General features: G+C 44.2%; 1 protein-coding gene across 3 annotated transcripts in view; it reads left to right on the top strand.

Moving 5' to 3' along the window:
* The first annotated feature begins 585 nt into the window (after nt 1–585).
* RSBN1L (round spermatid basic protein 1 like) overlaps nt 586–15,576 on the top strand; it is a 56,855-nt gene continuing 41,864 nt past the window's right edge. For 2 of the 3 annotated variants that reach the window (XM_030478045.1, XM_030478043.1), the window contains exons 1-2: nt 586–1,293; nt 14,910–15,023. In XM_030478045.1, coding sequence (XP_030333905.1) covers nt 663–1,293; nt 14,910–15,023 — 745 coding nt within the window. In that variant the 5' untranslated portion in view covers nt 586–662. The remainder of the gene's footprint in view (nt 1,294–14,909; nt 15,024–15,576) is intronic. The other variant, XM_030478044.1, reaches the window with a different exon arrangement.

Genomic DNA, 15,576 nt, shown 5'->3' with positions numbered 1-15,576 from the left:
TCGCCCCACGGGCTGCTCACAGGGTAACCCCGGCAAAGGCGCTATTCCCAACTTCCCTATCCCCGAACAGCAGCCTTTCTCACGGAACATCCCGCGGGGCTGCAGCGATGCCCTCACCGCCCTGGGCGGCAGCGCGGCAACCCAAAACCTTAAGAATTAGCGAAAACCGGCTCCCGGGACCCGCCGGAACGCGCCACAGCCCGGCTACCCCGGTCCCCAAGAAGGGGCTCCCCGGGTCCCTCAGCCCGGAGCCTCCCTCACGGCTGCCGCGCCCGGCCCGCCATGGCTCTGGGTGGCTGCCTGCCCTGACCCTGCCCGGCTTTAGGGGCGCTCCCCGCTACCCCCGCCCGGGCTGCGGACCGCGGCTGGGGACCGGGACACCCCGCCCCGAGCACCGCCTCCCGCCCCGCGGCCCTCCCCGGGCAGCAGCAGCTGCACCCAGCCTCACAGCGGCACCCGCCCGTCCCCTCCGACTGCGTACTCAGCCGAGCCCGCCGCCACCAATCCCCTGAGAGCCCTCCCCCTCCTCGCCCTGCGATTGGTCAATCCCGCTGTCTCTCCGGCGCCCCCTCTTTCTATTGGGCTAGGCGGGGATGCCCCCCTGCCCCTCCCGGTTCTGTCGGTTGAGGCGAGTCGAGAGTAAATAGAAGCAGGAGCCCAAAATGGCGGAGCCGCCGAGTCCTGTCCGTGGCGCGGCGTCGCCCGAGCTGGAGCCGTTCGGCGCTAGGCCGGCCCCGGACGCGAAGGTGTCCCGTGGGTCCCAGCCAGCCGCCAAGAAGATGAAGGGAGCCGATGAGAGGAGCCTGAAGGGTACTAAGCGCGTCAACGGTGAAGGGGGCGGCGGTGGCGGGAGCAGCAAGCAGTCGCTGCCGCTGCCAGCGGTCGTGCCGAGCTACAGCAACCCCGCGGCGTGGGGCTTCCCCGCGCTCTCCTCTGGCCCCTCCGGCAGCGCGGGGGGCTTCGCTTTCCCTTCTCAACTGCCCCGGAAGCTGCTGTCGCCCGCTGTTTTGCTGCCTTCGTCCGCCTCTGCCTCCTCTTCCTACCAGCCGCACCAGCACCGCCACCACCGGCACCGCCTGGCTCTGGCCGGCGAGGCGGGAGGCTGCGGGAGCGGCGGGGCGGCCGGCGCTGGCGGCGGGAGCGCCAAGCCGAAGAGGCCCAAGGAGAAGCGGGACAAGGAGAAGAGGAAGCACGGGGCCCTGCCCGTGGTCGCGGCGGTGGGAGATGGCGGCGGGGCGCTGAGCGTGGCAGGCCGGGAGGAGAACGGGGAGGTGAAGCTGCTGTTCCCGAAAGGTGAGGGGCGGGCGCTGTGGTCGTGCGCGGCGCGCGGGGGGATCGCTCGCTGCCCGCAGCCTGAGGGGCGGGAAGGAGAGGGCTGGGAGTAGGGCTGGAGGAAGGTCTGGAAAGGGCAGCGAGCCCGGGCTGCGCAGGGTGGGTATGGTGTGTTGTACGTGAAGGTGTCCTGAGCCGCTGTAGCTGCCGTGGCGGAGCAGGAAATGGTCGTGATGCTCGGGTCGAGCCGTTAGAATGGCTGCCCCCGCCCCGCCTCGGCACGCTGCCCCCGGGGCAGGGCCGCTTCACAGGGGCTTTACCTGTGTGCCCCTGCGCCCTGCCCTCGGCAGAGCCGCGGGCAGCCAGGCTGGGGCACTGCGGGCGTGACCCTGGTGGGAGAGCGCTGGCGTTGTGTAAGTTTGTGGAGAAGGCAGTGGCGGCTTAGTCTGCCGTCAATCCTGTCAAAAAAGGGGGTGTGGAATTAGCGATGGCGTCAGCTAGAAGCTGCCAGAGGCCTTAGGTTTTCTTACCTATTAGGGAAATAAGGGTGCCTAGTGATTTACTAGAGATCTGCGAGCAAAACTGAGTTTCTGTCATTCTTCTGGGGGGAAAAGAGAGAAGAACACATGTTAAACCCCCCTTCCCCCCCCCCCCCCCAGTTTTAAAATTCAGTCCTGAATGATCTCATTTATTAGGCTGTTGTTTTTTACAGGCTAAGTCACTGAGTACTGCAGAGCATGCAGTTAAAATGTAGATACTTACGGCTTATGCAATCTCATTTAGTTGCTGCTTCAGGTTTGCTTTATTTCCTGAAGATCACAGGGTTAAAATCTTCCAAGTAATGCTTGAGGCCTTCAGGAAAAGGGGAGGAGTGCTGGGTTAGTTTATTAATGGACAAAAATGGCCATACCAGGTAAGACAAGATATTAGGCTAGATTCTTGCTGGCTGAGGTCATCAGTACATGCCTAGGAAGTAAAAGACAGTAGATGAAGACAGTGCAAGAATACATGCTTTTATTTCCAGTGTATGCTTTCTCAGTCTCCAGTGACCTTAAACCAGATGTTGATGCTTTGTCATTTACATTGAAATATGAAGAACTCAAAGCATTCACTCCATTACCTAGTTTAAGCAAGCTTCCTTTCTTTCAAAGGAAAGAACAATTATAGCTATTATGCAGGCTTAGGTTACTTTGTGGTCTGTACCTATACTTACAGGATGAGCCAAGCTTGCAGAGAACAATTAAGATCAATATATCTTTTAGGCTATTGATTACGTTGTCTGGCTGCCTTACTGGATTTTCCAATAATTTCCACTGGTATCTTATGTCTTAGTCTCTGATTCACTTACCTTTGAGGTGTATGTTTGTTGTTGTTGAAGGTGTTCTTATGTGGGGTTTTTCTTTTTTCCAATTCTTATTTTTTGGTTGGCATGTTGCAGGTATCTTGGATCTCAGCTGTTCCTGGGTTCTCAATTTCTGGTGTGCAAGTGGACTTTGTCATTTCAGTGCTTTCAAGTGCTTCATTTAAGTGTTTAAGCTTAAACAGGGGAAGTTTAGGTTAGATATAAAGAAGCAGCTCTTTACTGTGAGGGTGGTGTGGCACCGGAATGGGCCCAGAGACGTGGTAAATGCTCCATCCCTGGCAGTGTTCAAGGCCAGGTTGGACAGAGCCTTGAGCAACCTGGTTTAGTGCGAGGTGTCCCTGCCCGTGGCAGGGGGTTGGAACTACATGACCTTAAGGTCCTTTCCAACCCAAACCATTCTGTGATTCTATGATTTTAGGGTTTTTTTTACTCTTGTTCCTGTCCAAAGATGGTTTAGGAATTCAGAAATGGTGCCTGCTACATGTTTGATGTTGGTGAAGTCTCCTTGTCTTCAAGGATAGCCACTAAGAAACTTGCTCAATATCTTTCTAGCAAAGCTGTGGAAGTAACAACCATCTTCACTCACATTGTCATAGTGTCCAAACAGTATTACACCATCACGTTAATCTGAGAACAATATTACAGTAACAGGGTGAAATGTTTTTTGCACATTGGTAAGAGAAATGACTACACTGGTGGTGTCAACTGAATGATTGTTAACTGAACCCTCTTGGAAGCAGTGATTTGAGAGAGGAGGAGATTCTGCACTTTGTATTTGGAAAGGATGTTTTCTCAGAACCTGTATCTGTCAGGCACAAGTACGTGACCTTTTAGTTGCTGTTTGCTCAGAACTGATCTTTTAACCTTTACTTTGTGAAAACCTAAGTACAGGCAACAAATAACATCTTCCAAGACAAATGATGCTTGTTTGGCATCTAGGTCTCCAGCTCTCTGTTTAGAGGAAGTGGTTTCTAAAGCTAAAATTTTGTGGTGTAGTTTCCTATGTAAATGAAAGAAATTGTGTTCCTTAAACTGTATTTTTGCAGAGAAGGCTGTAAGAAGTGAGGGATGCACTGAGTCTTCTGCTGAGAGCAGCCAGCCTTTTAAAAGTGGGTCTGTATTTGACTGTAGCTTAAAGAACAGGTTTGTACTGTTAATCCTGTGAATAATAAAGGAATGAAAAAATGCAGTTTCAATACAGGGAGAAAAGAATGACGGGGGGGAGGCATGCAGAATCCTAAGTAAAGAGGAAAACTGAGAGTGACATGGGAAGGTGGAATAGGCAGAGCTTGTGTGTTGGGATTGCTGGGACTGTGGTGTGGACTAGAAGAAGATTCCACAGGGACTCTGGTTGCAGCAGTGAATGTTGAAAGAATGAACTGGAGATCTTGACTTGAAAGAGGGAGGAAATAGCATGCAAAAGCTGTGTAAGAGGGAGGTGATTCTGATCTTGTTTTGGGGCAAAAAGATGTAAGCGTAGGTGCTGTAGAAAAGGCGAGGAAGGGTAGGATGGAAGGAGAGAGAAAAATTTAGGCGGCCTACAGAGATGACATTGGCGTGAATTTAGAGGATTTTGTATAACAATTATCTGGGAGGTTTGCACACACAGAATATATGGGGGAAAGTAGGAATGAAATGTGCCCCTTTATGTGTGATGAGTTCACAGAAACTGTCGTATGTGCGGTTAGTAATACTCTCTAAAAATCAACCTAATGTAGGCAAGTGCAGTCTCCTTTCCCTGGAGTCTGCAGTTAGACAACCGTTTTGCTTTTGGTGCTGTGGAAAATGAGCAGCAACATGGAACTGACAGCATTGATTGTTTTTTCTCATAGCTTTCAGAACCGATGCACGTATCAGGGTTGCATCTGCCAAAAGAAAATTGGGCAGATGAGCAGACTGGAGGCGCAGAAGCCTCTAAAAGAGGTGAAATGATTGAAAGACAAGCAGGTGGAAAGGGTGAGATTTCCTTGATTGTTTTGAGGATGGGAAGACTCCATCCTTCCCTTTGTAGCATAAGTGCGGATCCATTGCATGTGGGTGGAATTCCCAGCTGAACTTTGTACTAAGAAGGGTGCCAGTGTCTGTGAATTGGGTGGAGTTTCTAATCTGTAAGCTGTGTGCATACTCTGCTACGTACAGCGGTTATGATGCTAAGGGAAAAAGCTGTACTTTGGCGAGAGAGAGGAAGGCACTGCACAGACTGTAGTGCTGGAGAAAATGGGGAATGAAGCTAGGGGGATCAGGGAAAAGAATGACAAAATTGGTCTTACGGGATTGCCGGGACTGTGGTGTAGATAAGATAATACAGGGAATCGGGGTGCACAGTGAACAAATTACATCTGCACATGGAAAGTGTCATCATAGGACTTTGAGTAGTAGGGATAGTGTTTTCCTTTTTCTAAGAAGGGATAAGGGATGTTGACACTGAGGAAGAAATTGCGAGCAGATTTTTCACCTACCGGTCAAAAAGGCTGATTATAGAAGGTGAGGTTTGTCCTTTGCTTGCAACTAGGTAAGAGAGCTTAGCTTTGAGGCATCTTTCTTTGCTGAGTGGTAGGAAGCCAAGATGAATGGTGTGTTTAAAGCTCTTCAAAATCTTTATATTTTCTTCCTTGAACGAGTCTTCATTTACAAATTTCTCTGGTCTTCTAATTTATTGGAAAGGCCTTTAACTTGCAGAGTCAGAACCAGGCCTCACAGCTTGTGTTTCAGTTAAATGAATGGAGTTGAGTGAACCCTTCTGAGATTATGATCTAGCATGCAGAGAATGTAGAAGAACATTTTGCCACATGCATGATTTATCTTGCAGATGTGAGGTTTACGCTGTTTAAGCTTAAATTTCACTTGTCAAGTACATTCTGACAGTGGAGTTGGAAGTTGCGTAACTATTCTTGTTTGGAAACATGGTGTGAATCTGACAGAAATGATTGCTGTTCCAGTTTATGACTACCGATTCAGTTAGTCATTTAACTGATAGTGTGCTCTCGCAGGTCATGGTTGAAATTGCTTTCTTACCAGTGCAAAGCTCAGCTCGGCCACTCCCCACTGCCTCAGAAGACACCAAAGTTCTTTGTTTTGGTCCATGGACTCGCTGTAAGGTGTCATCCACGCACATGAACCATCTTTCCTGTTTTTCTTGCCATTTCTGTGTACAATTTCCTTTTCCCTCCTTTTATTGTTCTTCTTTTTTTTCCCTTCAATGATCCATTCGCTGGTAAGATTACCTTAGTGTGCAAGTAAGTTACAGAATGAGACTGGTGTTTTTAACTTGCAGGTGAGGGTTCCCTGTATGAGCAAGAAGGCTGAACATGGTACTGTAGCTCTGGTTTTTACTTCTAGTATTTTCCCCCTTCCCCCCCTTTCTTTCTCCTGATGTCTTTGAAGGATAGATTAGAATAGATTTCAGATGGGAATTTACCAGTGATTCTTCTGATAACTTTATTGCTTTGGGTTTCATGACACTTTGGGGTTTTAAGCTTTCAAGAAGTGGCACTTTTCAGGTGTATTAAGTTCAGTTAAGTTTTGGATCTTCTTTTTTTCCACTTCTTTAGAGCTGGGACCATGCATCTTGCTAGTCAGGTCATCTTTTTTCTTCTGCTAAACATTTCCTTCTTCTGTTTACTTCTATTTCCTTTGCCCCCCCTTTTTTTGTACTGTGTGGCTTGCCTCACTTCCCCTTTCCCCCTGCCAAACTCCTTGAAGTCAGCAGTCATTGTCATGCTTGTGAGGCCTCTTGATCACTGTCTTTTGAATTCTTCAATACATTTCTCTTTAGATACACCACTAATCACAACGTCTAGAAAATATTGAGGGTTTTAAGTGGAGTGTATGAGAGGAAGAAGGACTTCTCAAATTTCTTTAGATCTTCAAGATTTATATGCAGTTTAGTTTTGAGAGCTGGTAGTGATGTTAATGTAAGTATTAAATGTTGAGGTATAATTTGGAGCAGTGTATCTTTCTCCTGAGGGACCCTGTCCCCTTTTAGCTTCTGTGAAATAACCGTGAAGCTTTGCTAGACAGAACAAAATCATTTACTTTCTAAGCTGGAGAACAAAGAAAGCCCCTCCTGTACTCCAGATTGCAGCTCTGTGTGTGAGTTACACAGCAGAACTTTATTCTGATTGTGGAGTAATAAATAATTTTTCTTCATTGAAACAAGGTCTGTTTGAGCATCGGATCGCGAGTCTGAAACATCAGATCTGAAACCTCTCGTAGAGGCCTTGTTTGCAGCTGTCATGTTCTGCGCTACCGATTTCTGATGCAACTCCCCAGTGCTTGAGCTTGAGCTTAAACTTGGCTTACTCAGTTCTGCATGTAGGTCTCCTTTAGAAGTGCAAAGATTAGAGGAATTGTAAAGATTAGATTTAAATTTCTTGGGAGTGTTTTGAATCTGAAAGGAGTCTGTCTGTCTTCCGCTTCACTGGAGGACTTGGTTAAGTGTTCTTGTCTGGGAAGGGGATTTCTTTAGTTGTATCTTGGATCTTCAACTTACTCAAAAGGATGTCAGCCAAATATTCTGGTTATTGGAATGAGAAAGCTATGGTAATTCTTTTGGCGGTTCTCAGGAATACTGTAGGGGCGTCTTTATGTTCATTAAGTTAAGGAAGCCTGCTCTCCACTGTTCCTTGTATGACTTAATAAAAGTGCAGGTGTCAAAACCGTTAACATAGTGGTATTAAATGTGCTTCATCTATCTGCATAACCAGATAAACATGTCTTCTTGAGGTTTTATTTTTAGGGGTGTTTGTATAAAGGGAGGAGAATGCTGATGGAAGGGACAATGACTGATGTGCTTGCACTCCCCTCCTCCTGCCCCTTCCCTTCACTTACAGTACTGTTGGTGTTAACCATATTGATGGTGTCTGTTAGCAGTAGTTTGTAAATATTTTGCCTGACGTGCTGTGACAGCCCTTAAATCAAAGGGAGGAGAGAGAGGCAGAATACTTTGAACCTGATCTGTGACTAACTGCTAATGGGTTACCATCTGGAAAGCTGATGCAAAGCAGCTGCAGCTTTTGGTGTCGGACAGGTTGTAAAGCTTGCCCTAGTGCTGGGACAGAGTTGCACCAGTTTGTGCATGGGCTTCGGGGTGTGACTTTCACAGTGTGACAGTGACCACGATGCATTTAATCTACTACAGAGCATTTCCCACTTGACTTGTTCTCTGTGCACTCTATTTAAATTTTTGTCTGTAGAAAGCTTGCAATAGAGACAGAGATCTGGTTACATTTCTGAAGCTTGAATGGTGTGGTCTTTGAATTTGTGTCCCTTTATTTAATACTTAGGAAATCACTGTAATCATTATGACAAGGTACCTACCCAGTTAGGAAACAAAAGACTTCTACTATGGCCTTTAGTTATAAATGGCTGTTTACCTTATAAATACAGTATGTGTTCCATTTCTTTTACTATGCGCTTAACCCAACGTCCAGAAAAAGTCGAAGCTTTTGGATTTGAGGAGGAAGTATGCAGATCACTCAGAATTAATTCAGTTTATCATGGGGATTCACTGCAAAGTGAAAACATTCTTCAGATGCCATTTAGGAAGGTGAGGTAGAACACTTCTTCATAATGGATTTCTTCCTGTCTGTACATAACACTTCTTTAATATACTGCGGTTGCTGCATTTCATTCCTGGCTGTACTGTTTCTGTGACATTAAAACCAAAGAATATGGAATTTGACACTTGTGTTGTGAACTTGAATGAGACATCTAGAAATCTCTTCATTTCTTGGGTGTTGTATTTCCTTCAAACAAGGATACTTACTTCTACAGAACTCTGTAATTTAAAAGGTATATTCACGGCATTAGCTTATTTAGTAGAGTTGTGTTGGGTTTGTGTGGCAAGGTTTTGGTAGCAGAGGGGGTATGGAGGTGGCTTCTGTGAGAAGCTGTTAGAAGCTTCCCCTATGTCTGATGGAACCAATGCCAGACAGCTCCAAGACAGACCTGCTGCTGGCCCATCAGTGATTGTGGTAGTGTTTTGGGGATACCATTTAAGGAGGGGGAAAGTTATTGCACAACAGCAACTGCAGCCAGAGAGAGGAGTGAGAATATGTGAGAGAAACAGCCCTGCAGACCCCAAGGTCATCATAGAAGGAGGGCAGGAGGTGCTCCAGGTACTGGAGCAGAGATTCCCCTGCAGCCTGTGGTGCAGCCCATGGTGAGGCAGGCTGTGCCCTGCAGCCATAGTGGAGCAAATATCCACCTGCAGCCCATGGAGGACCCCACACCGGAGCAAGGGGATGCCTGAAGGAGGCTGTGTCCCTGTGGGCAGCCCACGCTGGAGCAGGCTCCTGGCAGGGGCTGTGGCCCTGTGGAGAGAGGAGCCCAGGCTGGAGCAGGTTTGCTGCAGGACCTGTGATCCTGTGGGGACCCACGCTGGAGCAGCCTCTTCCTGAAGGACTGCACCCATGGAAGGGACCCATGCTGGAGCAGGGGAAGAGTGTGAGGAGTCCTCTCCTGAGGAGGAGGGAGTGGCAGAGATGTGTGATGAACTAATCACAACCCCCATTCTCCATCCCCCTGTGCTGCTGGGTGGGTAGAAGTAGAGAATGTGGGGGTGAAGTTGGGCCCAGGAAGGTGGAGGGAAGGTGTCCTTTAAGATTTTATTTCTCATTATCCTACTCTGATTTTATTGGTGATATATTAGATTAGTTTTTCCCTAAGTCGAGTCTGGTTTTGCCCATGACAGTAACTGGTGAGTTATCACTCCCTGTGCTTATCTTGACCCTTGAGCCTTTTGTTGTATTTTCTTTCCTTTGTCAGCTGAGGAGGACAGCGATAGAACAGCTTTGGTGGGCACCTGGCTTCCAGCAAGAGTAAAAAATAACTAATAATAGAGGCTTTTTAAATTCAAGCACTATAGCTTGAAAGTGAAGGAGTGAGCCCAGCTCGTCGTGGAGCTTCCATTGCTGGTTCCTGCTGTGCTTGGAATTTTATTTTTCCTTTAATTGGAGTAGGGACTATTTACAAACTGTTTAGTCTGTGACTAGTTACTTCCTGCGCAACATGCTCTCTGTCCGAAGCATGAGAAAGCAAAAGTGCATTTTGATGGGGGAAGGGAACTTCATGAAAAGATGCAGGGTTCTTCCATCTCTACCCTGGGTACAAATTACTTCAAGCTTTTGGCTTTTAGCTGTAATGTATTTAGAGGTATGTAAAGGAATAGGAAGTCTGTGTGTGTGCAGGAAGAGCACATAGTACAGCGAGCAATGACGTGAGAAGACACTCAGGGTTACTGTGCTACAGTGTTTGTGCATACATAGGAAAAGTTTCTATGTAATAATTACAGTTTTAGTCATAACTGTCCTTAATGTAGTTGTTGGAAAAAAAAACCCAAAACGAAACAGTGGAAAATGCGGAGAGACCTGAATCATTTGCTCTTTGGAGCTAGTCCCTAAAATTCATCACATGAACAATAAGATGGTGTTTTCATGACCACTGACTTCTTTGAGTGTTGAATATCACAGGGAAGCTGTTGCAGCAGCAGTGAGCAGTGGGCTAAGGAGAAATAGCTGTTGGCTGTCTCAATACCATATAGTGAGTAGAAACAGACACCAGCCATCCAGCTGTGTGCCGACCAAGTAGAGCAATGATGCCTTGCTTGGGGTTTTGGATGATTTTAGGATTAAGGATTCTGGTATGAGTGATGTGCTGATACAACAAGGCGTTGATTTAAATCTGTAGTAGAGGAACTGATATTTTCCCAGAGAGCCTTTATTACATTAAATTTCTTTTGCTAGTGTCTTATAGGGCTATAAAGTGTTCTTTTCAGTTACTTCACGTGTGATTCATGGCACTGATTGACTTTCGCTTGTCGGAAGAACCAGGATACCAACTGTTAGGATTTGGCATTCTCTCCCTTTTCAAAGCAGAGCAGACATAACAGGAAATTATCGTGTCTGTTTGGATCCAGTAGTTAAAAAAACAACAAACATGGAATGTGAGACAAATCATCATGTTCAGTACCTGACTAATCTTTTGATTATCCCTTGCCAGACCCCAGATTATCTCTTATCTTTGTTCAAAGGGAGAGAGCAAACAGCTCAGCTTAAACAAACCTAAAGTTTTTATTGCTGGAATGCTATTTTTTAGTATCTGCTAAAATGGAAAAATAGCTATTGAAATGTAGATATGCTTCAGTGGCTTCACATCATAATGTTGTGTATTATTGATGAATTTTGAAGGGTTATGATAACTGTTTTTGTGATTTCCTGCAGAACATATGCTGTGCCTATTTCTTTAATATTTTACTTAGACTAGGACTTTAACACCATCCCTCCCAGACCCCCGCACCCCCCAACCAAGCCCAGCCTAAACCAACCACCAGACAAACACCAAACCAAAGTACCCAAACCCTTGTGGAGAAAGTTCCAATAATAGACTACAACTGTTTGTTGTTTCTGTGATTAACTTGTGCCTTTGTTTACTAATAAAAACCCCCTCAACCTAAAAACCTGTAATATGGTAATTTATGAACTAGGGATGTCAGACTTCAGCTTCTTGTCACTGGTACATCTATATATATTGTTCTTTTAAGAATGAAGTCCTCTTACAAAGCTTTTCTTCCCTGTTTGAGTCAAACTGCCCCTTCACCTTACTTTGAACTCAGATGAGCTTCCCATCAGCGTATGAAACTTAAATTCATTAATTGTTTTTCTGAACCTTCATTTTTTTTTTATCAGTGTAAAAATTGAAGCTATTCCAGTGGCGACTGTAATGCTGTGACATACAGAGGTAATAGTTATTGGTACTTGAAGCTCCCTTGTCCAGATCACTGACCATTTGAGTTGCCTTATTTCCCTGGGGACTCATCTCATCCTGTTCTCTCAGCAGCTCAAGCTTTTTTCTTTTAATTTGTTAGAAGCAGCATTGGTGAAAGCTAATTGCAGGATATTCTGTGGGCATGGAAAGATGACCTCAGGTTTTGGATCAGTAGTAGCTGCTACTGGTAGACCTCAAAAAAGCTGTACAAGAGCATTCCAAGTGATCTTAACTTGTTCAACAAGTTTTCCCTTGCCAGCCTCACTTACTGGTTGTTTATTCTACAACATGTAGATTGTAAATTACTTAATGTTGGAGAAATTTGTTCTAAAGCAGGGTTTTGTGAAGAAATTTCATGGTTTTTTGCTGAGAAAGTGAGATTTGGACTGCAATTATGTATAGCTGGAGGGGATTGATACCTTATATTACTGAAGACACTTGGAGAGATACTGGTCAGTGGCATTTTGGGAAGTCCCAAAGAGTTCTAGCCTGTGTTGAATATATCAGCTTTATTGGGCAGCATAATATGGTGCCAGCAGTTAGTGTGGAGACTGTACTTGGAGAATTGCACTTGCCCTTCCTTGTTGGGTATCTGTGCCATGGGCATATTTGAATCACATTTATTGGTTATAATGGCTATTGGATGCTTCTAAATTTACTGACTTTGCAGAGCTGGCATAGTTAAGTTGCAATAGGTTTCTGTGGTAAACTGAATCTTAAAATAATTTGGTTGATTTTTCTCTCTGCATCCCATTGAGAGCTGTGAAATGGAATATCTATCACAGAGGAGAATCATCTGCAGAATTTGGTTTGAGAATTGTGTTTCAGTTCTGCCAGCCAGGCTAGAAAATACTTACTTCTTACTCGGAAGCTGAAGACATTTGAACTGATACCTAAAACCAAGTGTTAGTCCATGTAATGACTCTCATATTGAGGTAGATTATATATTGATTTTTTTCTTATTTCATTGTTTGGTTATGCCTTTTTTAAGGAGAACTCTACCATCTATTGCTTATCTATTCTGTGGGCTTTGGGGAAGGAAACCTGAGAACTTGTACGTTTAAATTGGGATTCTCAGCTTGCCTCAGGTTCTTTACTTGCCTCAGGCTGTACACTGGTTTTGTTACAGTACTGTGATTTCTAAAAGGGAAATAGTTAAGTTTAGTTTACTTCAAATATTCCTCGGCTGCATTTACATTGTATTTGCAATTGCTTCAGGTGCGATTTGCTTGTGGCCGTGGCTGGAGAAAGTCATGGGACATTTCCAGATTTCCTTTTGTCTGGAACATTTCACCACTGACTCTGCTAATTGCTTTCTAGATGCGAAAATAAACTAGAAGCTCTTTTGAAAGGTTTCAGCTTGTTCTCTGTCCCTCCTTATGTGTTGCTTCTGACAAAACTGGAAGATTCATTAGCCTGGGAGGCTATTCATGAGCCTGCAATAAAGGATTCTTTCAGTCTGTCTGTCTTCCTCTTTCAACAAGACTTAGCATTTGTATATGCTCTTCAATCTTTCTTTGATTTGTAAGTGATAGCAGAAGTCAAGTGTGCCTCTTAACAGTATGCAAATGTTGAGATAAGATCTAGGTCTTTCCATTATAATTATAATCCTGGCAGAGTTGAACGTTCGGTGCAGGTTACAAATCAAGCCTGATGGTACTGCCCCCTTGCTGAGTGTCTGCTTTCACAGTGTTACTTAAACTCCTGTTGGATAATTTATTTCCTACTTCATACTCTTTAAGTTGCAGGGGATTTATTATTTGGGCATTTCTTCTGGGGGAGAAGAGGCTAGAGAGGAAGATTCACGTCTGCTTAACCTCTTCCTAGAAAGCATGTGTTTGTTTTGTTTAGGAAAACTTGATGGATTCCATGGCCTGCTGTAAGATGAATCTGCTTTGTCATCCCTTCTCATTGAACTGTTAGAAGGTTGTTCTTGGACATGACTGTTTCAGTCGCTTAGAACTAAGGCTTCCAGACAGTTTTAAGCACAGCCACCTTACTCCTTTTTATTTTTGTGCCAGTGTAGTTTTTGTTCTTTCCCCACTGTTCATCTTGATTTGTGGATAGACAACAAACATGCCTCAATTACCATCTCTCTTGGTTTTTATCTTCTTTCTTAGGCTCTTCCCAAAATATGTTCTTCATCCTAACAACTGCTAGGGTTCATGTTTTGTAGCCTTACTAGACGACTCCTAAAATGAAAGATAGGAATACTGTGGAGTCATTGTTGTGCATTTGTTTATGTGGGTTACTGTCAACCCTTTGAACTTCTTGTTTAACTATTAACATGCTTCATAAATAGCGTGGTTATGGAACTCTGTATTGTCTTTTAGAATTGAAAGCTTGCTTTGGTTTGGTTCTGAGGAATATTTCTGATTTTTTAGTAGTGAATATACCCACTTCTATTTTATGGAAATGCTTGGGAAAATGTAATTGGATTTCTTTTTGCTTCCACATGAGGTTTATAATGCAAGTACCATAAATAAAACATCAGCATAGTCTCTTAGCTGTGTTACTGAGAAAGCATTCTGAAGCATAACAGTATGTAGAAGCTTGAAATCACAGTTCCTCTTTCCCAGCAAAGGTTAAAAAGCCCAGTCAACTCTTGGAGCAGGTACTTGGCTTCAGCCCAAGGAGCTGGGCATGAAGTGCTGGCTGCAGTGTGTCTAAGCCTAGTAAAATCTGGCTTCCCTAAATGCTCGTCCTCAAAAATGAATTAAACTGGCCTTGAAAAGATTACTCCTTGAAATTATGAATTCTTCTGGGTCTAGTATTGTTCATGCGGAAAGTCTGCCTAAAGGCTCTTCTTTTGTGTGACAACAATTGAAAAACCTGGAGTGACTTGACAAGAAAGTAAATAAATAATGAGACTATTCTGGTAGACTGTTGTTGATTATAGGCAAGCAAGGGAAGCACCAATGCATTGTGTCTGCTGTGCAAATACAGCACACTTCATGTGTTTCTGTTAATTACATCTTGCTGCTATGAATGCGTTAGTGTAGCCTGTGATCTTAGTGTAAAAGATTTTGCAGCAGACAAATGAAGCCTTCATTCCAAGCTACTTGCAAAAGCCTTAAGCTTAGACTATGTGAAGATAGTTATGTGAGGTTATGATAGTGTATATGTGCACCCAGGAAAATACAAACCATGCTCCTTTCCCCATGCCTTATCTAATGTAATTTGAATCTCAATAAAATAAGACGACTACAGATGCAAAAGAAGAGCTGAGGGTAGTAGGAGTAAGCAAAAATTAGCTGCAAAAATTAGCTGTATATGGTTAACATGCTGAGTTGTTGCATATACAGTAGAAGCAGAGCTTGCCTGAGTTAAATAATCTTATACTGGCTTATGCAACAGATGAATATTAGCTTTTCATGTTATAAGTACAGGGATTTCCTCATAACTCACCTTTTATCCTCTTAATAGAGCTTACATAAGAGTAATATGAAACATGCATATGACCATTAATTTTCTGTTCCTACTTAATTGTAAAATATTTGCATTTCAGCTCAAATCAAAGACAAAATTAAAGAAAGGGAAAAGAAGCAAAAAGAGAAGAAGAAGCACAAAATAATGAATGAAATCAAGAAAGAAAATGGAGAGATCAAATTATTGCAGAAAGGTAGGTTCAAACTATGTTTTTTGGGTTCAAACTTCAACAGGGGAGGTTCAGGTTAGATATAAGGAAGAAGTTCTTTACTGTGAGGGTGGTGAGGCACTGGCACAGGTTGCCCAAGGAAGTTGTGAATGCTCCATCCCTGGCAGTGTTCAAGGCCAGGTTGGATGGAGTCTTGGGTGACATGGTTTAGTGCAACGTGTCCCTGCCCACGGCAGGGGAGTTGGAACTAGATGATCTTAAGGTCCTTTCCAACCCTAACTATGATTCTATGTGGTGGTATTTCATTCTACTGCTTTAAAATCTTTATAATTGGATTGGATACTGAGTTTTAGTGCTATGTTTTTTATTCAATTTAAATGACATTTTCCTTGATTAGTCAGTGTGAGGATTGTAAATGACAAACTGCAAATATTAATTTTTTTGGTCAACTTTGTTAGGTAATGGAGATGAAAAATATAACTGTCACCACAACATTGCTTATACAACAGTGGTAAAGACTAGTACTTCAGTGTATTGCTGAAACCTACATCTTCTCAGCACTTACTGAAGGAGGCTA

The sequence above is a fragment of the Strigops habroptila genome, chromosome 3, assembly GCF_004027225.2.
Source record: "Strigops habroptila isolate Jane chromosome 3, bStrHab1.2.pri, whole genome shotgun sequence".
In the NCBI taxonomy this organism is placed as follows: domain Eukaryota; kingdom Metazoa; phylum Chordata; class Aves; order Psittaciformes; family Psittacidae; genus Strigops; species Strigops habroptila.
The sequence above is the reverse complement of the archived record's forward strand: the minus strand, read 5'-3'. Positions and strand labels throughout refer to the sequence as shown.